General features: G+C 40.0%; 1 protein-coding gene across 4 annotated transcripts in view; it reads left to right on the top strand.

The window, feature by feature from the left end:
* The window catches only part of RASAL2 (RAS protein activator like 2), a 365,020-nt gene that overhangs the window by 324,002 nt on the left and 20,121 nt on the right, over positions 1-20,897 (top strand). For 2 of the 4 annotated variants that reach the window (XM_035010715.1, XM_035010713.1), the window contains exons 9-14: positions 8,049-8,193; positions 13,410-13,554; positions 14,230-14,466; positions 16,425-16,626; positions 18,739-18,917; positions 19,726-20,587. In XM_035010715.1, the coding sequence (XP_034866606.1) occupies positions 8,049-8,193; positions 13,410-13,554; positions 14,230-14,466; positions 16,425-16,626; positions 18,739-18,917; positions 19,726-20,587 (1,770 nt within the window). Of the gene's footprint in view, positions 1-8,048; positions 8,194-13,409; positions 13,555-14,229; positions 14,467-16,424; positions 16,627-18,717; positions 18,918-19,725; positions 20,588-20,897 lie in introns of all 4 variants that reach the window. The other 2 variants (XM_035010714.1, XM_035010712.1) reach the window with 1 other exon arrangement.

Raw genomic sequence — 20,897 nt, 5'->3', positions numbered from 1 at the left:
CCTCCCACCCCACCCCCCACTCCAGCAACCCTCAGTTTGTTTCCTGCGATTAAGAATTCCTCATATCAGTGAGATCATATGATACATGTCTTTCTCTGTTTGACTTATTTCACTCAACATAATACCCTCCAGTTCCATCCACGTCGTTGCAAATGGCAAGATCTCATTCCTTTTCATGGCTGCATAATATTCCATTGTATATATATATACCACATCTTCTTTATCCATTCATCTGTCGATGGACATCTTGGCTCTTTCCACAGTTTGGCTATTGTGGACATTGTTGCTATAAACATCGGGGTACATGTACCCCTTCGGATCCCTACTTTTGTATCTTTGGGGTAAATACCCAGTAGTGCAATTGCTGGATCATATGGTAGCTCTATTTTCAACTTTCTGAGGAACCTCCATACTGTTTTCCAGAGTGGCTGCACCAGCTTGCATTCCCACCAACAGTGTAGGAGGGTTCCCCTTTCTCCGCATCCCCGCCAACATCTGTCGTTTCCTGACTTGTTAATTTTAGCCATTCTGACTGGTGTGAGGTGGTATCTCATTGAGGTTTTGATTTGGATTTCCCTGATGCCGAGCGATATTGAGCACTTTTTCATGTGTCTGTTGGCCATTTGGATGTCTTCTTTGGAAAAATGTCTGTTCATGTCTTCTGCCCATTTCTTGATTGGATTCTTTGTTCTTTGGGTGTTGAGTTTGATGAGTTCTTTATAGATTTTGGATACTAGCCCTTTATCTGATATGTCATTTGCAAATATCTTCTCCCATTCTGTCGGTTGTCTTTTGGTTTTGTTGACTGTTTCCTTTGCTTTGCAAAAGCTTTTTATCTTGATGAAGTCCCAATAGTTCATTTTTGCCCTTGCTTCCCTGGCCTTTGGCGATGTTTCTAGGAAGAAGTTGCTTCGGCTCAGGTCGAAGAGGTTGCTGCCTGTGTTCTCCTTTAGGATTTTGATGGACTCCTGTCTCACATTGAGGTCTTTCAACCATTTGGAGTCTATTTTTGTGTGTGGTGTAAGGAAATGGTCCAGTTTCATTCTTCTGCATGTGGCTATCCAATTATCCCAACACCATTTGTTGAAGAGACTGTCTTTTTTCCATTGGACATTCTTTCCTGCTTTGTCAAAGATGAGTTGACCATAGAGTTGAGGGTCCATTTCTGGGCTCTCTATTTTGTTCCATTGATCCATGTGTCTGTTTTTGTGCCAGTACCATGCTGTCTTGATGATGACAGCTTTGTAATAGAGCTGGAAGTCCGGAATTGTGATGCCGCCGACTTTGCTTTTCTTTTTCAACATTCCTCTGGCTATGCGGGGTCTTTTCTGGTTCCATACAAATTTTAGGATTATTTGTTCCATTTCTTTGAAAAAAGTGGATGGTATTTTGATGGGGATTGCATTGAATGTGTAGATTGCTCTAGGTAGCATTGACATCTTCACAATATTTGTTCTTCCAATCCACGAGCATGGAACGTTTTTCCATTTCTTTGTGTCTTCCTCAATTTCTTTCATGAGTATTTTATAGTTTTCTGAGTACAAATCCTTTGTCTCTTTGGTTAGATTTATTCCTAGGTATCTTATGGTTTTGGGTGCAATTGTAAATGGGCTCGACTCCTGAATTTCTCTTTCTTCTGTCTTGTTGTTGGTGTATAGGAATGCCACTGACTTCTGTGCATTGATTTTATATCCTGCCACTTTACTGAATTCCTGTATGAGTTTTAGCAGTTTTGGGGTGGAATCTTTTGGGTTTTCCACATAAAGTATCATATCATCTGCAAAGAGTGAGAGTTTGACTTCTTTGCCAATTTAGATGCCTTTGATTTCTTTTTGTTGTCTGATTGCTGTGGCTAGGACTTCCAATACTATGTTGAATAGCAGTGGTGATAGTGGACATCCCTGCCGCATTCCTGACCTTAGGGGGAAAGCTCTCAGTTTTTCCCCATTGAGAATGATATTCGCTGTAGGTTTTTCATAGATGGCTTTTATGATATTGAGGTATGTACCCTCTATCCCTATACTCTGAAGAGTTCTGATCAAGAAAGGATGCTGTACTTTGTCAAAAGCTTTTTCTGCATCTATTGAGAGGATCATATGATTCTTGTTCTTTCTTTTGTTAATGTAATGTATCACATTGATTGATTTGCGGATGTTGAACCAACCTTGCAGCCCAGGGATAAATCCCACTTGGTCATGGTGAATAATCCTTTTAATGTACTGTTGGATCCTATTGGCTAGTATTTTGGTGAGAATTTTTGCATCCATGTTCATCAGGGATATTGGTCTGTAATTCTCTTTTTTGATGGGGTCTTTGTCTGGTTTTGGGATCAAGGTAATGCTGGCCTCATAAAATGAGTTTGGAAGTTTTCCTTCCATTTTTATTTTTTGGAACAGTTTCAGAAGAATAGGTATTAATTCTTCTTTAAATGTTTGGTAGAATTCCCCTGGGAAGCCATCTGGCCCTGGGCTTTTATTTTTTGGGAGATTTTTGATGACTGCTTCAATTTCCTTAGTGGTTATAGGTCTGTTCAGGTTTTCTATTTCATCCTGGTTCAGTTTGGTAGTTGATACATCTCTAGGAATGCATCCATTTCTTCCAGGTTATCTAATTTGCTGGCATAGAGTTGCTCATAATATGTTCTTATAATTGTTTGTATTTCTTTGGTGTTGGTTGTGATCTCTCCTCTTTCATTCATGATTTTGTTGATTTGGGTCATTTCTCTTCTCTTTTTGATAAGTCTGGCCAGGGGTTTATCAATCTTGTTAATTCTTTCAAAGAACCAGCTCCTAGTTTCGTTGATCTGTTCTACTGTTCTTTTGGTTTCTATTTCATTGATTTCTGCTCTGATCTTTATTATTTCTCTTCTCCTGCTGGGTTTAGGCTTTATTTGCTGTTCTTTCTCCAGCTCCTTTAGGTATAGGGTTAGGTTGTGTACTTGAGACCTTTCTTGTTTCTTGAGAAAGGCTTGTATTGCTATATACTTTCCTCTTAGGACTGCCTTTGCTGCATCCCAAAGATTTTGAATAGTTGTGTTTTCATTTTCATTGGTTTCCATGTATTTTTTTAATTCTTCTTTAATTTCCTGGTTGACCCATTCATTCTTCAGTAGGATGCTCTTTAGCCTCCACGTATTTGAGTTCTTTCTGACTTTCCTCTTGTGATTGAGTTCTAGTTTCAAAGCATTGTGGTCTGAAAATAGGCAGGGAATGATCCCAATCTTTTGGTACCGGTTGAGACCTGATTTATGACCTAGGATGTGATCTATTCTGGAGAATGTTCCATGGGCACTAGAGAAGAATGTGTATTCCGTTGCTTTGGGATGGAATGTTCTGAATATGTCTGTGAAGTCCATTTGGTCCAGTGTGTCATTTAAAGTCTTTATTTCCTTGTTGATCTTTTGCTTAGACGATCTGTCCATTTCAGTGAGGGGGGTGTTAAAGTCCCCCACTATTATTGTATTGTTGTCAATGTGTTTCTTTGCTTTTGTTATTAATTGCCTTATATAATTGGCTGCTCCCATGTTAGGGGCATAGATATTTACAATTGTTAGATCTTCTTGTTGGATAGATCCTTTAAGTAGGATATAGTGTCCTTCCTCATCTCTTATTACAGTCTTTGGTTTAAAATCTAATTTGTCTGATATAAGGATTGCCACCCCAGCTTTCTTTTGGTGTCCATTAGCATGGTAAATTGTTTTCCACCCCCTCACTTTCAATCTGGGGGTGTCTTTGGTTCTAATATGAGTCTCTTGCAGACAGCATATCGATGGGTCTTGTTTTTTAATCCAGTCTGATAGCCTGTGTCTTTTGATTGGGGCATTTAGCCCATTTACATTCAGGGTAACTATTGAAAGATAGGAATTTAGTGCCATTGTATTGCCTGTAAGGTGACTGTTACTGTATATTGTCTGTGTTCCTTTCTGGTCTATGTTGCTTTTACGCTCTCTCTTTGCTTAGAGGACCCCTTTCAAGATTTCCTGTAGGGCTGGTTTCGTGTTTGCAAATTCCTTTAATTTTTGTTTGTCCTGGAAGCTTTTTATCTCTCCTTCAATTTTCAATGACAGCCTAGCTGGATATAGTATTCTTGGCTGCATATTTTTCTCATTTAGTGCTCTAAATATATCCTGCCAGTCCTTTCTGGCCTGCCAGGTCTCTGTGGTTAGGTCTGTTGCCAATCTAATGTTTCTACCCTTGTAGGTTACATATCTCTTCTCCCGAGCTGCTTTCAGGATTTTCTCTTTGTCTATGCGACTCATAAGTTTTACTATTAGATGTCGGGGTGTTGACCTATTTTTATTGATTTTGAGAGGGGTTCTCTGTGCTTCCTGGATTTTCATGCCTGTTTCCTTCCCCAAATTAGGGAAGGTCTCTGCTATAATTTGCTCCATTATACCTTCTGCCCCTCTCTCTCTTTCTTCTGGGATCCCAATTATTCTAATGTTGTTTCGTCTTATGGTATCGCTTATCCCTCGAATTCTGCCCTCGTGATCCAGTAGTTGTTTATCTCTCTTTTTCTCAGCTTCTTTATTTTCCATCATTTCATCTTCTATATTACTGATTCTCTCTTCTGCCTCATTTATTCTAGCAGTTAGCGCCCCCATTTTTGATTGCACCTCATTAATAGCCTTTTTGATTTCTACTTGGTTGGATTTTAGTTCTTTTACTTCTCCAGAAAGGGTTTCTCTAATAACTTCCATATTTTTTTCAAGCCCAGCTAGTATCTTTAAAGTGATGATTCTGAACTCTAGATCTGACATCGTACTAATGTCCGTATTCAGTAGGTCCCTGGCAGTCGGTACTACCTCTTGTTCTTTTTGTTGAGGTGATTTTTTCTGTCTTGTCATTTTGTGTAGAGGAGAATAGATTAATGAGAGAACAAAATGCTAGCAGAGTAACAACGTCCCCAGGAAATATACTCTAAACAAATCAGAAAAGACCTGAAGCAGTGGAACAAGAAACGGAAAGAGAGAAAAAAGAAAAAGAAGAAAAAGATAAAGATAAAAACAAAAACAAACAAAACAAAACAACAACAACAACAAAAAAACCAGAATGTGATCAAATATGATCAGGCTGGTATATAGATCAGTGCCACACACTAGATTTGGGGTGTATTTTGGTCTTTTAGAAGAAAGTGCCTCCCAAAATTTTAAAGAAAGAAAAACTTATATATGTATAAAAATAAGGGTTGATATGATGAAGGGATGGAATATGACTGTAAAGATGGAAATTATAAAAAATTTTATAAAAGGAATTGATAAGAAGTTGTTTGAAAAAAGAAAGAAGAGGATTTAAAAAAAGAAAAAAAAAAGGAGAGAATGTGATCAGGCAGGGGAATAGTAAACACCATATACTAGAGATTTAGGGTATATTTTAATGTGTTAGAAGAAACTATCTCAAAATTTAAAGAGAGAACAACTTATATATATAAGCCAAAAATACGGGTAACTACTATGAAGGGATAGAATATGACTCTAAAAATGAAAAATAAAAAAAAAATTTTTTTAAAAAGGGATTGATAAGATGTTGGTTGAAAAAGGGAAAAAGAAAAATTCAAGAAAAAAGAAAAAGAGTTAAAAAAAATTAACTTTGAAAGACTAAAGAATCATGGTAAAAAAGCCATGAATTCTATGTGCAGTATTCCCCTAGCGCTGGAGTTCTGCCGTTCTCATTGATCGGTGAACTTGGTCTTGGCTGGCTGTTCTCGCTGATCTTCTGGGGAGGGGCCTGTTGCCGTGGTTTCCAAATGTCTCTGCCGGAGGCGGAATTGCCCCGCCCTTGCCCCCTCCCGGCTAAGTAATCTGCTCGGGTTTGCTCTCTGGGGCTTTTGTTCCCTGCGAGCTTTCCGTCCAGCTTTGGAGGCGGAGAGTGAAAATGGCGGCCTCCCAATCTCTGCCCCAGAGGAGCCGAGAACTCAGGGCCCCGCTCCTCAGTGAGCCCCCAGAGAAAAGCCGTCAGTCACTCCCGTCTCCCCGGTCTCCGGCCGCACTCCGTGCTCACCTGGCCTGTGACCGCGCGTTTCTATCTCTGGCACCGGACCCCAGGTGGAGTCTCCAAACCCAGCAGATCCCTGCGGTGCACTCCCGCGCCGCTCCTCCCGGGGGAGGAAGGTGAGTCTCCCCGGATCTGCCGCTTGTTGGGTCCCTGCTGGAGGAGCAGTGGCCCGACTGTGCCACGGATCACGGTTTATGGCCACCCCGAGCTGAGAGCCCGCACCTGGGCTCCGCCTCTGCAGCCGGCTTCCCTGCTCCGTTACCTGGGAGCTCTGCCGCCCTCAGGCACCCCCGGTCTTTCTGTGACCCCGAGGGTCCGGAGACCACACTGTCCCGGAGGGTTCCACCCCTCGCTTAGCCACCAGAGTGACATCCCTCGGCGGAGCAGACTTTTAAAAGTTCCGATTTTGTGCTCCGTGGTTCTATCACTTGCCAGAAGCGGCCGACGGAGGCCCCTCCCCCGCCGTCTATCCTCCCGAATATCGCCTCGGATTCACTTCTCCGCACATCCTACCTTCCAGAAAGTGGTCACTTTTCTGTTCAGAGAGTTGTTGCTATTCCTTTCTTCGATCTCCTGTTGAGTTTGTAGGTGTTCAGAATGGTTTGATCCCTATCCAGCTGAATTCGTGAGAGGAGATGAAATCCAGGTCTCCTACTCCTCCGCCATCTTGCTCCGCCTGTATATGATATTTTTTAAACAACTTTATTGAGGTACAGTTTATGTACAATACACCCATTTTAAGTGGAAAGTGCAATGAGTTTTGACATATTATGCACCCATGGAAACCACAACAGTCAAGTACAAAATGTTACCATCACCCCCATAAGTTTCCTCCTGTTCCTTAGCACATGAATTGTAATAGTGATTCCTATATCTGTAACTCTTACTTTGTTGAGCTGCCACAGAGTAAATCCCCTTAATGTTCAAAATGCTTAATTTTCAAGTAAAAGTAAATCAACATATTTCCTTTGTTTTTGGTTTTGGAGACTTTGAAATATCCAATGAATATATAACATTCCACATATGATGTTACTGCGTTTAAACTAAAGAATAATAAACATTGAATTTTACATCAAGTTAATCTTTAAGACTATTGAGAAATGAACCAACTATTCCTTAAGGGCTTTATTTCTCCTTATGCCTTTTTTCTGGATAGATGATGGATGGATGGATGGATGGATGGATGGATGGATGGATGGAGATACATAGATGGATAGATAGACAGATAGACAGATAATCAGCCTAGAAAATGAGTTCAAGTGTTAAGTTTAAGAAATTCCACGTTAACACCATGGACTAATTTATAACTATTATATATTGAACATCTAATATGTACCAGAAACTGTTAAATGCTGAAGATCTGGAAATGACTAAAAATAGACATTGTCTTTGGCCTCATGGGGTTTACAGTCTTCTGGGGGAAAACAGATAATAATTAAGTACTTACAGAAGTAAATGTGTGATTACAGTGAGAAATGCAGAGGGGGAAAAATATATGGCACTATGAGAGTGGGGAATAGGAGACCTGACTGATGCTGGTTCAGAGAAGGCTTCACTGAAGAAATGACGTACAAATGAGGATCCAAAGGATTTGAGGAATTAACTCCATGACAGTGAGGGCAGGAGCGAGGGTAGGAGTGAAGCAGAACAGCATTTGCAGAAGCTTTGTGGTAAATAGACGGCATCATGTGTTAGAAAGGGCTTGGTGTTATTCGAGGGCCTAAAGAGAAGCCCCTTGCGGCTGGAATGGAATGCAGAGAGAATGGTATACGAGGAGGCTGGGAAGGTGGACAGAAACCAGAAAATATAGGGACTCGTGGGCCGCATGCAGAAGTATGGTCTTTATCAAAAGTGCAATGGAAGACCTTTGGAGGAATTTTAAACTTCGGGTTGGGGTGATTAAGCTTTTATCCTGATGGACTTTTTTCTTTCAAATGAATCAGGCAGCTTTAGTTTTAAAGCAGCATTCCCAGGATGTCCGATATTTCTTCAGTTTCTTGCAATGTGTATTACTTATTCATTTGCTTTGTGCCTCATTGAACGTTTTTCTACCAGGATTTTCTCACCGACTTGGTGATGTCTGAGGTGGATCGCTGTGGAGAGCATGACGTCTTGATCTTCAGAGAGAACACCATTGCCACCAAATCCATTGAGGAATACCTTAAGTTGGTGGGACAACAGTATCTTCATGACGCATTGGGTATGGAGAAGAAACGCATTGTTTTTTTTGCCTTTTGATTTTGTTATTTCACCCTCATAGGACAAACAAATTGAGCTCAAATTCAGCATGTTACTTAGTTCTAGCTGACGAGAGTGTTAAAGTTTGACTTTCAGTTGTAAGTCTCTCTAGTACTCACAAGTAGTACTGCTTTATTACACGTTGATTTATTCCAATATGTACAGAAAGAGAAAGCTCATCAACATATGCAGCTACCCCCAGGACCCTCAAGTTCTTGACACTAAGATACACAATATGAGTGGATGTCACTACTAGATCTGAGGGTACCTGTTTCCCCCAAAGTGTTGATTATTTACGTTATGATATAAATATATTACTGAAATCTTGAAAATGTTAACATTTGTTATCATGCATCAAAAGGTAAAAAAACTCTTGCCAGTTCCCACAACTCCTAATTTCTGCCTTCAAGATCTCTAGAATTTTTAATAATTACTACATTTTGCCCAATCAGTAGTTCTTTTTTTCTTTTTTTTTAAGATTTTATTTATTTATTTGACAGAGACACAGCGAGAGGGGGACCACAAGCAGGGGGAGTGGGAGAAGGAGAAGCAGGCTTCCCACAGAGCAGGGAGCCTGATGTGGGGCTCGATCCCAGGACCCTGGGATCACGACCTGAGCCGAAGGCAGATGCTTAAGTGACTGAGCCACCCAGGCGCCCCTACCAATCAGTAGTTCTTGCTGACTAGGGCACTTACCTGGAATTTCAGATCTGGTCATGAAATTCAGGCATTAACACCACTAGAGTAAGGCACTGTGCTGGGTGACATACATCATGATAAAGCAGACACGAGTTTCTTGAAGAACATAGTCATTTCTTTTGTCTTCATATCCCTAGTACTTCCCACAGAATGTAGAGCAGCACCATCGTATGGAAACATAATGTGAATGATTTAAATTTCCTAGTCGTCACAGAATGAAAAGGGTAAAGAGAAATAGGTAAACTTAGTTTTAATAACATTATAGTTAACCCAGTATATCCAAATGTTATTTAGCAGGTTATCAATATAAAAATTATTAGTGAGGCATAATACTTTTTTTCATACTAACTCTTTAAAATTTGGTGTGTATTTTGCATTTGTTACACATTCCAATTGGCGCTAGCACATTTCAAGTGCTCAGTAGTCACATGTGACGGTCAAGAGTAGACAGTAAGTTATGTTGAATGAATGGAGAGATTTTTGCCCTCAAGGAGTTTATAAGATAGGGAGATGAGAAAGATAAGGATATCCTTATAACCAAAAAGAGAGAGACGGAGATCCTGTGCTTTTCCAAAGAATTAAAGAAATTAATTCTAGCTGATGGAATTATGAAATTTCCCATGTAAGATACATAAATAGTGTGTGTGTAGCTTGGAGAGTAGAAAGGTTATATAAAAACAGATATTGGACAAGGGAAATAGCAGGAATTGGCAGAGGGGAAAGAACCACACGGACAAAAAGGCATAAAGGTATGAGAGAACCAGGCATGTATGAAATAAAATTAATTAGCTGAAAAATGAAATAAGTCAACAACAACAACAAAAGATTAGAAAAACAATTAGAACCAATTTGTTGAGAGCCTTGAGTGCTGGGCTGAGGAGTTTAGATTTTACAGTAATCACTGGTGAGCCACTGTAAGTTTTGAGCAGGGTATTTTCAAGAGAATTAGTTTAACAAAATGATTAAAATGTGTTGGTGAAGAAAGCGACTGAAAAGAGATACCAGTTAAGAAGCCATTGTAAGAAGGAAGGCAGGAAATCAGGAGCCTCTGAATGATGTGATCACCAAGAATAAGAGGAAAGGGGGATCTGAGAAATATTAAAGAAGTTGAGCTGAGGGAACATGGCAACTTGTCAATTTGTGAGAATGGGCCGGGGTAGGAGTTGGAAACCAGCTATTACAATGAATGTTGGGCCTTGAGTTACTAGAAGGATGATGAGATTCTCGACAGAAATAAAGAACACAGAAGCAGTAGGCTTGAGAGATGGAAAGTGATATTTCCACTTCATGGGTATTCAGTTTGAAGTTCTAGTAGGAAATCCCAGGGGTTCTAGGTGAGAAATCCCAAGACATCTGTCTAGGTGTCTCTTGGAAATTTAGGACTAAGTTACTCATGTGGAGGGATAAATGAAGCTACAGATCTTCCAGTGCACCTAGGTTTATGATATAGATGGAAGGAAGAAGAGGAATCAGGGAAGTGATCACAAAGAGAAGGGACGTGTGCACACATGCAGGCAAAGCAAGAAAACCAAGAAAATACTGACTCTTAGACACCAAAAGAGAGAAAGCATCAATAGAGTCAGAGACTGAGGAAAGCAGAGGTTAAAAAAAAAATGGCTATCACATTTGGCAACTTAAAGATCACTAGTGGGGCACCTGGGTGGCTCAGATGGTTAAGCATCTGCCTTCGGCTCAGGTCATGATCCCAGAGTCCTGGGATCAAATCCCACATTGGGCTCCCTGCTCAGTGCAGAGCCTGCTTCTCCCTCTCCCTCTGTCATTCCCTCTGCTTGTGCTCTCTGGCTCTATCTATCTCTCTGTCAAATAAATAAATAAAATCTTTAAAAAAAATAAAGATCACTAGTGGTGGCTGGGACTGCTATCAGGAGGACAGGGACCAGGTTGTACGGGGTAAAATATGAATGACTGTTCAAGAAATAGGCCCACTGTGTTTACATGAAGTGGGCTTAGTGTAGTAGCGATTAATTCCTACTCTGCAGAATTAAATTTCTTCTCTTCCTGCTTCCTAGCTTCATAGTCTTTTCTCTAAGTCATGTGCTTTAGTTTAAGATCTAATGGGAATTTGTAAGAATAGTGAAAATGGATTTTCACTGATATTGGGAAAGGTACAGAGAAGTTCATAGTCTCACCAAAAGGGCTTATTACAGTCATATCCTAAAGTATATCTCATGGCTTGCTTTAATGATTTGTATTGCCTTATAAAAGGCAATGATGAAGCATCTCAAACCATAGTCTCCATTCTGTGGACCTAGGGATAAATATGTGTTGACTACCTACTTCTTAAAAATCAAAATCTATATTCTGCCATTCAGTGTACTAATAAACAGGATTTCCAAATAAATAATTTCCAAAGTGAAAAGTAGATGCAAGTGCTTTGATAGAACAGAGAATAATTAAATAGCTGATGGGCTATTGAGACATGAAAATTCAGTGAGCATGAGAAGAAACTCAGATAACCCCACACATATCTCTATGATCAGATTCATAACCCAAGAGCAAGGACCAAGGTAGTGAAAATGGCTACAAGAGCATAAACAAAATTAATTGGTAAGATGCTTCAGGATGGAGATTTTACTGTCTTCTTCCCGCTTAACTTCCCACATTTCTAGTTAGCCTTAAGATCTAGATGCTCAGTGGCTGTTTTTTCTCCTCTATTTTACTTTTGTGACAAAAACTCTCTTTTGAAAACAACTTACAGAGTGTGTCTTGGAGCCAGTGTAAATTCAGACTTATTTGATATGGTTTGAGATAGTAATGTGATTTTTCAAATAGTAACCCTGAAGAACTGCACAATTTTCAGTTACCTGAGAAGAATTCAATTATTTTCATATGAAACTGTAATTACTGTGGCAGGAGCCTCTAATACTACAATTGAGGAAGGTTTTATAATAATTATTATATAAAGAGGCTTCACAGTGAAGTCTCAGTAAACCAAAAAATTAATAAGGACAGCTGAGCACTCAGAATAATTAAAGTTTAATTATATTTCATACACTTTGGGCAAAAAAATAAATGCCGTTTCCAGGCTGCCTGAAGAATTCTCAGAGAAAATTTAGTTAAAAGTTGCCAGTTTGGGCACCTGGGTGGCTCAGTCAGTTATGCATCTGCCTTCCGCTCAGGTCATGATACCCAGGGTCCTGGGATCGAGCCCCGCATCGGGCTCTCTGCTCTGTGGGAAGCCTGCTTCTCCCTCTCCCACTCCCCCTGCTTGTATTCCCTCTCTCGCTGTGTCTCTGTCAAATAAGTAAATAAAAATATTTTTTAAAAAGAAAGAAAGAAAGTACAGGTCCTCTCTGCTAGATCCTAGATCTGTCTGGCTCCAAAACCTTTACTTTTTCTATGCACTAAATTCCTGTTCTCCAAGCACTTTTTCTCCAAATAAGGAGGCCTCTATTTTAGCTTTTTTGTAAAATCTTTCACTTACCTCACTACTAACCCTTTTAATAGAAAATGCCCCGCATGTTGCTGCTGCTACCTAATTTTGCAGAAATTTTTGTTCGCTTCATGAAATTTATTAGAACTAGGCTAAACCTTGAGAGTATATAAGCAGATTTGAAAGGATCGTAGAGACCTATAAAAACCCAAGAATACATACTATCATCTCTGATAAATATTGAGCATCTGCAGTGTTTTGGGAGCTGTTTGATAGGCTGGAAATTCAACCATGAATCGAAGCAGGCCTCTGACCTCCGAGGGTATTCATCCCAGAGAGGTGAACATGGGACAAACATGTAAACAAATAATCACCAGTGTGAGACATGGAACACTAGAACATACACAAGGTATAATGTATAGTGGAGGAAAAACAGGGAAGGTAAGGATTTGTTCTTTTAGGGAATATGGACATATCTCTGTAGAGGATGGAATACATGAACAGTGCTTCTAAACTAAATTTATTTGGGCGAACATTATATAAAGAAATGTTCTGCTCCAGTTTTGTGCTATGTTGAATGACTGTCCCCTTCACAGGAGATTAAGTCTAGAGACCCTTACTTGAATCTATGTTTGGCACCAGCTTTAGCACTAAAAACCTTAGGTGGGCTATTCAGTCAAGCTTGGGTTCTTTTGTCTTCTAAAATAATAACATTATTCACCCTGGTAGAAGGGCCTTATAACAAATAATGAGTTCCTGCTAATAAAATATATTTGTGATTTTAGATAATAGATTTAAAGTTGTATCATTGATTAAACTAGTATCATTATTATTTTTATAAATACCATTACGGTGATGTTAGTGATTGCAGTTTTTCCACTTCCAGGATGAGGAAAATAAACATGATATATGGGAGGTAGTAACCCTTGGGTTCTAAAGCAGTAACAATCCTTTGAGCCCTCCACGTCAGGTCTCAGAAAGAAATTCCCATTCTACGTTAAGGACAGAAATCCGAAATCCTTTTATTCTGTTCGGGAGGACACTATTCATAGTTGTACTGTCTGTCATCTTCTCTCTTCAAACAGGGGAGTTCATCAAAGCTTTGTATGAGTCAGATGAGAACTGCGAAGTGGACCCCAGCAAGTGTTCCTCTAGTGAACTGATAGACCATCAGAGCAACCTGAAGATGTGCTGTGAGCTGGCTTTCTGCAAGATCATCAACTCCTACTGGTGAGCAGGTGTCAGTGCTTCTGCCCCTGCGTATGGAATTGACATTTTTCCATGCAGAAGTCATCACAGTGTTAACGGTGCCATTTCCCAACCAAAGGAAGGGCTGAGGGGGAAAATGGAAGGTTTCCCTGATAGAGTGCCCTCGAAGATCCAAATCTCCAGTGTAAGCAACAGTACCTGTGAACTGACTCTCTACATAAATATAATATTTCCCCAGAGTCTTAGCACCACATCCTCTAATACCAAAAGTATTTTAATGGCTTTCTAAAATACTTACTAGTGTTAAACGATTGTGTTAATGATTTTTGCATTGCTCCAACCCCAGCGATTAGTGAGATTTTTGGAAGAGTTTTGATGAACACTCTTTAGAGAGATTATGGTAAGCTCTATTAAACCAGATGGTTTAGTCAGGAGCCTCATGCCATTTTCCCACTTTGCAAAACTAAATTTACACTAATCCCTGAGTTTTGTAGCTTTGGGTTTCCAGTCTCCATCTGGACTTTTGTCAATTTTCCACCAACTCTAAGCCATGAATCAGGCAGAATTCTCTCTACTAGGCTCTTCTCTTAGCCTGTCTCTAGAGCAGAGGCGTGTTGGGCCAGAGTGTGATCACTTGTGTTTTCTTGGGTTGTGGTCCTTTTATATTTAGAGGTTTGATCTTTTTTCCTTCCCCAGTGTTTTCCCTCGTGAGTTGAAAGAAGTGTTTGCATCTTGGAAGCAGCAGTGCCTGAACCGCGGCAAGCAGGACATCAGTGAGCGGCTCATCAGTGCCTCATTGTTCCTCCGTTTCCTGTGCCCCGCCATCATGTCTCCCAGTCTCTTCAACCTTATGCAGGAGTATCCTGATGACCGCACATCTCGCACCCTGACTCTGATTGCCAAGGTCATTCAGAACCTGGCTAACTTTGCCAAGTAGGTGTCACTACCTTAGGCACTTTTTAAAAACATTGTTTTAAAAAATACGTGATACCTAAAATTTGGATGGGGGTGGGGAAGCCTCATCACTCATATTACAAGATTTTCATCACAGTGATATTAAAAATAAGGAAAAAAGAAGGAAACCGCTTAAATATTCACTTTATAGGAGTGGTAAATAACCCATGGTACATGCATTCAGTAGAATATTTGCAGCCACCACAGTGTTCATAAAAAATATCCAGTAATATGGAATATGATGAAGATATTATTATACTCAGTGAAAAGTGCTATTAAAAACTTAAGCAAAAAAGAAAATGGATACTAGAAAATATGTTAATACAAAAACCTAAGTATAAAAACCATCTGACAAACTCAATGTTTACATTATCTAAGACAATTGACTTGGCCCCTTCAGAAAAAGTCAATGTCATGAAAAATTGAAAAGATGGAGAGGGACCGTTCTAGATTTTAAAACACTGCAATGCTTGAATCTTAATTGGATCTGAATTGGAAAAAAAAAATCTATAAAAGTCATTTGGGGACAATTAAATGTGGACTATATATAGATGATTTATGGATAATGTTTTTAAAAAGTTTTAGTGTGATAATGGCATTAGTTTATGTAAGAGATATTCCTTATTCTGGAGAAATGGGTGCTAATGTATTTAGAGTTTATGTCTGCAACTTAGTTTAAAATGGTTCAGCCAAAAAAAAGTGTGTGCAGAGAGAGAAAGTGAAAGCAAACTTGGCAAAATGTTAACAGTTGGTTAATGTAGATGAATGCATATGGTTGTTTGTTATATAGTCTTTCAACTTTTCGATAGATTTAAAATTTTTTGAAAGGGAGTTAGGAAACCACTGGGGAGGAAATGCACTTGAATTGTAAACAGCAGATGTGTTTGGGTGGCAGAGTGTGTCCACTCACACCTTTTTCTTGCCACTTTTCATTGTTTCTAAAAAGACAAGATTCTCTATTAGCAGTGTGTTAAAGGAAAAAATTAGAACTTCGGTGAGACAGATTGTTTTCTAGTATAAATAGTGGCTTTTAGAAGTGCACTATTTTAACTTTGTGTATCCTATTTAAGAGCCAACACAGAAGTAGACATATTTACCCTATTTGAGTTAATTCTGGTAAAAATTATTTCTATTTTATTTTGGAAGAAGTTTTCTGGGCTTAAGCAAGGCCCTGAAGATACCTAGAATTTAGAGAGACAAAGAAGAGAAGTTCCTCTATAACGAAAATAAATACCATGAGCAAAGGCTTGGAGAAGCACCATATATTTGGGGGACTCTGAAGAAGCTAGCAATATTGAAGGTTTATACTGATGAGCATTTGGTAGGCAAATGAAGGTTATTTACAGAGAGCTTTAAATACCAGAAAAAAAGAGGTTTAGCTTTAGCCGACAGAGAATAGAAAGCTATGCAAAGTGTTTGAGTTTTACATCAGTATTAAGAAAGTATGTTTTAGCATTTATCACTTACAGATTATAAATTAGTCACTTACCTCCCCAACATAAAAACAAAAAATTGGGCACATGATGAGATGAGCACTGAGTGTTACATGCAACTGATGAATCATTGAACACTACATCTAAAACGAATGATGTGTACTCTATGTTGGCTAATGGAATTTAAATTTAAAAAATTAAATTTAGGGGCGCCTGGGTGGCTCAGTCGTTAAGCGTCTGCCTTCGGCTCAGGTCATGATCCCAGGGTCCTGGGATCGAGCCCCACATCGGGCTCCCTGCTCAGCGGGAAGCCTGCTTCTCCCTCTCCCACTCCCCCTGCTTGTGTTCCCTCTCTTGCTGTATCTCTCTCTGTCAAATAAATAAAAATCTTTTAAAAAAAAATTAAATTTAAAAAAATAAAAAATTTAAAGCTCAGTGTAAAATCAACTCAAACATCTCTTTTCCTGAATATGTCCTTTCCCATTTTCTCTCCCTCTATTTCAGATTTGGTAACAAAGAAGAATACATGGCATTCATGAATGATTTTTTAGAGCATGAATGGGGTGGAATGAAGCGCTTTCTTTTGGAGATCTCTAATCCAGACACCATCTCAAACACCCCAGGCTTTGATGGTTACATTGATCTGGGCCGAGAGCTTTCAGTTTTGCATTCCTTACTGTGGGAAGTAGTTTCCCAACTTGATAAGGTAAAGTAGGCTGGAAGCATAATGGGAGATGGGAGTTAGAGAACCTGAATATACCTGAATTCTGGAGAGTATCTACAGAGTGACAGCATTCATGCTTTCTGCTAGTTGAAAGCAACCTTTTGTGCTAGAAGTCTAGGAGTAAATAGTTATCAATTCCAAGTAAAATATGTGCCCTGCAAACCAAAAATTCTAGAAGGCCGTGAAATTATTAACGTATATTTTTAACTAATTATCTGAATTAATGGAGTATATATTTCTATAAATAAATAAATATATGTATGGAACATTATATATAACATGTCTAAAAACTTCCCTAGAAACTAACATCAAACATTGCTAAGTGCAGATTTATTCATGTATAGCAGGATGAGGTGATGAAACCTCTTATTAATAATTCTAACAAAACTGTGGACTTAGAAAAATGCTGAGATTATTGTGTTTAATTAGTTTTACTCACGAGACTCTTTTATTATGCAAGTCAGAGGGTTCAATATAACTATTAGTACTACTGAGTTACATGGGATCTGAAAATTCTGATGTTTTCTTTCTCTACAGATATGAATTTAAAAAACAAAATACTTTTAATCATTTATTTTCTGAGTATAAGCTAAGAATTACATATTTATAACTAAATATATACCATGCCAATCATTTTCTTCCTTCTGGAATTTTTCAAAGAGAAATAGAATTTGTAATGGAAAGTAGTCTTAGACTTTAGCTAGGTTTATCACAATAATTATTTATTGATGTTTTTGTTTGCTACAGGTACTTCATAAATAGGTGTGGTGGAATGTTAGAATAACTTCAAAAGACAAAGGGTTTTTTTTTGTGATAAGAATGTATTTGTTTTCCTCCATTTTCCTATTATCCTTAACAATGTTGTACCAATAAAATGGGGGGAGTAAGACTTATTAGTAAAGACCACTTTCCTGAGGCAATGTAAATGGTAGGGTGTCCTACCATTTGTAAAATAATAAACTGTTTTGTATTCTTGAGAACCCCTTCTTCACTTGTAGAAATGCTAGCTAGACTTTGAGTTGCAGCTGTACTGAGGATAAATTCCTTGAATATGAATCATGGCTCAGGAAAGTTGAGCAAGTAAAGGCTATTCTTTGGGTGGCATTTGACCAGCCACTCTACCCATCTGAGCAGAGTTGAAGAGTCTCAGTTTTGGAGAAGACACAGGAGACCCAGAAGCAGCCGTGTAAAGCTGTCCTAGAGTTGAGGAGTCGCGTAAGACTCCATGAGGATAAGAATTCCCCAAAGAAGAAAATGATTGAGATGGATAAAGCCAATACTAAAAAGTGACTCTTTGTCAAGTAACCACATCAGTGGGATGCGGATACAGTAATTTTGTGGAATAGACCTGGTTGATTTAGGGTCAAGGCCTTTTTAACAGGCTTTGCTAAGTAAACATGCCTTCTCCTTTTTCATCGGTGTTTGGTCCTGGGAACCAGGGTGAATCTTAGACACATCCCATAGAGAGAGTTTACCTGATATTGCTGCTTAAAAAAAGATTGTCTTGACAATAGGTCAGAGTTCCCAAAAGTAAATGGGATAGTGGATGGCAATATCAACTGTGTGCCCTGCAGTGCTCCAGACCCCTGAATGCAACACCTTCTTGTACGTTGGCATGCATTTCTTTTCTCACACGATGCCTTTTCTTTGGAAGTTCCATCACACTAGCCAATCCTCTGGTCTTGAAGTCCTTTGGTTAGAAGGTGTTTGGTTCTTCCCCTACCCACCCACCCCCACCTTGATCTACTAGCCTCCCAAAGATTTAGTTTGCTTTGCATGCCTATTTTAGTTGGAATGGCAATAGTTTGGTTGTTTTGAGCATGTCTTTTAATTTTTATTTGCATAATCCTAATTTCTATTTCCTTTCTTTCCTCGATGTCTGCTGCACCTTGTTTCGCCTCCTCCATTCATCTCGACGCCATGGTTCTGCTGCTCCATAACAATGCATTATGAACCTGCCACTCCCATATGCAAACACCTACCCTTCCCTCCAACCTACACCCCTCCATCAATGGGCACCGTTGTCCCAAAAACAATCCTTGGTGGATGTCGCAATGCTTATTATCCAATTAGGGTGAAAATTCCTTCCTACAGGCGACCGTGGCAAAATTGGGACCTCTGCCTCGAGTTCTTGCTGATATTACCAAGTCTCTGACTAATCCTACACCAATACAACAGCAACTGAGACGCTTCACTGAGCATAACTCCAGTCCAAATGTCAGTGGAAGCCTCTCCTCTGGGCTGCAGAAAATATTTGAAGACCCCACTGACAGGTATGAAAGAGAGAATTGAAACTGTTGTCTCAGAGAGAAATAATGCTTAGAGATTTGGCAGAAATCTATTTAACTTATTTGTTGAATTTACAACCTGAAAGTCATCAATTGGAAAGAATCATCTGGCCTGAGATAATCCAGTTGTTTATCATAATAATACACAAGATCTAGGATACTTATTTTCTAGAATGATATTGTAGAGTTATATTCAACAAACATAAAAAAAAACCTAAGTCCACCTTTTTTTAGTATATGTGCTGCCGAAGCGAGCACCTTAAGTCCACCTTAATGGGGGAAGATTAAATTTATATTTTCATATATTGTAGCACTCAAAAATCTAGAGAACCTCAGTTAATGTCATTTTAACTGTGTCAGCTGGATAGGTAGATGCAATGTTGATGCTTAGACTGACCCTCTTTTCTGGATTGGCAAGACTTGGGCCTTTAGCAGGCACCCTTTGGTTGTACACACAGCGCTGCTCCCTCCTCTTGAAGATTTAGACAGAACCAATTAACTATGAATTGGAATACCTCGGGAGGGTTTAAAACCTAACTAGGAAATGACTGGAATTCTAGTAAAAATCAAAGACAATGGTGGAGTGGTATACACAGTGTCATTCCCCACCTTCGGAGAAAAACTAAAAATGTGGATTTTTAAGAATTGTAATGATGAAATCTGAGTTTAGAAACCAACATAAGTATCCACATTGGGCCTGGAGCCTTCAGAAATGTTCATATGCCTTGGATTGAGAAATCTTAACTATTTTGAATTTGCCTCCAGAGTAATTAAGGGTCCTCTTTTTCCACAGTGATTTGCATAAGCTAAAATCTCCAAGCCAGGACAACACAGATAGCTATTTCAGAGGGAAAACATTATTGCTAGTTCAGCAAACCTCCTCCCAGAGCATGACTTACTCTGAAAAGGATGAAAAGGAAAGTAGCCTTCCTAACGGTCGGAGCATCTCCCTCATGGACCTTCAGGACCCTCACGCTGCTCAAGTGGAGCATGCATCTGTCATGCTTGATGTGCCTATGCGCTTAACTGGAAGCCAGCTTTCCATCACCCAGGTGGCCAGCATCAAACAACTGCGGGAAACCCAGAGCACCCCCCAGAGTGCACCCCAAGTGAGAAGGCCCCTGCACCCAGCCTTGAACCAGCCAGGCAGCCTCCAGCCCTTGTCATTCCAGAACCCTGTCTATCACCTCAATAACCCAATTCCAGCAATGCCAAAGGCCTCTGTGGATTCCAGTTTGGAGAATCTAAGCACTGCCAGTTCCAGAAGCCAAAGTAACAGCGAAGATTTCAAACTCAGCGGGCCCAGCAATAGCAGCATGGAAGACTTCACCAAACGCAGCACCCAGAGCGAGGATTTCTCGAGGCGGCGCACTGTGCCGGACAGACACATACCTCTTGCTCTGCCACGGCAGAGTAGTACCGGGCAGGCCCCCATCCGGAAGATGGACCAGGCTGGGTTAGGTGCCCGAGCCAAAGCCCCGCCGTCCCTGCCGCACAGCGCTTCCTTACGGAGCACGGGGAGCATGTCGGTGGCGTCTGCGGCGCTGGTGGCCGAACCTCTGCAGAACGGGAGCCGGTCCCGGCAGCAGTCCTCCTCATCTAGAGAGAGCCCCGTGCCCAAAGTGAGAGCGATCCAGAGACAACAGACACAGCAGGTAGGGGCGAGGGCTCTAGGGGTCTGGCTTCCACTGGTCCAGCTGTCTCCCTGGTTCTTTGTATAGAAATCATTAGGAAATCCAATTGCCAGCAGCATTTCCACTGAAAAATAGTTTCTGCAACTTTGAAATGGAAAGAGGAAGTGAAAAGTCCGGGAGGCTTCTGGCGAGGTGAGGCAGCAGCACGTAGCTTGACTCATTCCCCTCAGGAGACTGACAGCCGCGCAGAGGGCTTTTCCTTCTCTCCAAGCAGCTGAGCTGCTACCTGGGTTTGCACTGAGAACAGGTCAGGGTTGAATGAATAATTAGA

The sequence above is a fragment of the Mirounga leonina genome, unplaced genomic scaffold (genome assembly GCF_011800145.1).
Source record: "Mirounga leonina isolate KUSES-001 unplaced genomic scaffold, KU_Mleo_1.0 Mir_154, whole genome shotgun sequence".
NCBI classification, from domain to species: domain Eukaryota; kingdom Metazoa; phylum Chordata; class Mammalia; order Carnivora; family Phocidae; genus Mirounga; species Mirounga leonina.
This window is presented reverse-complemented; position numbering and strand designations above follow the sequence as displayed.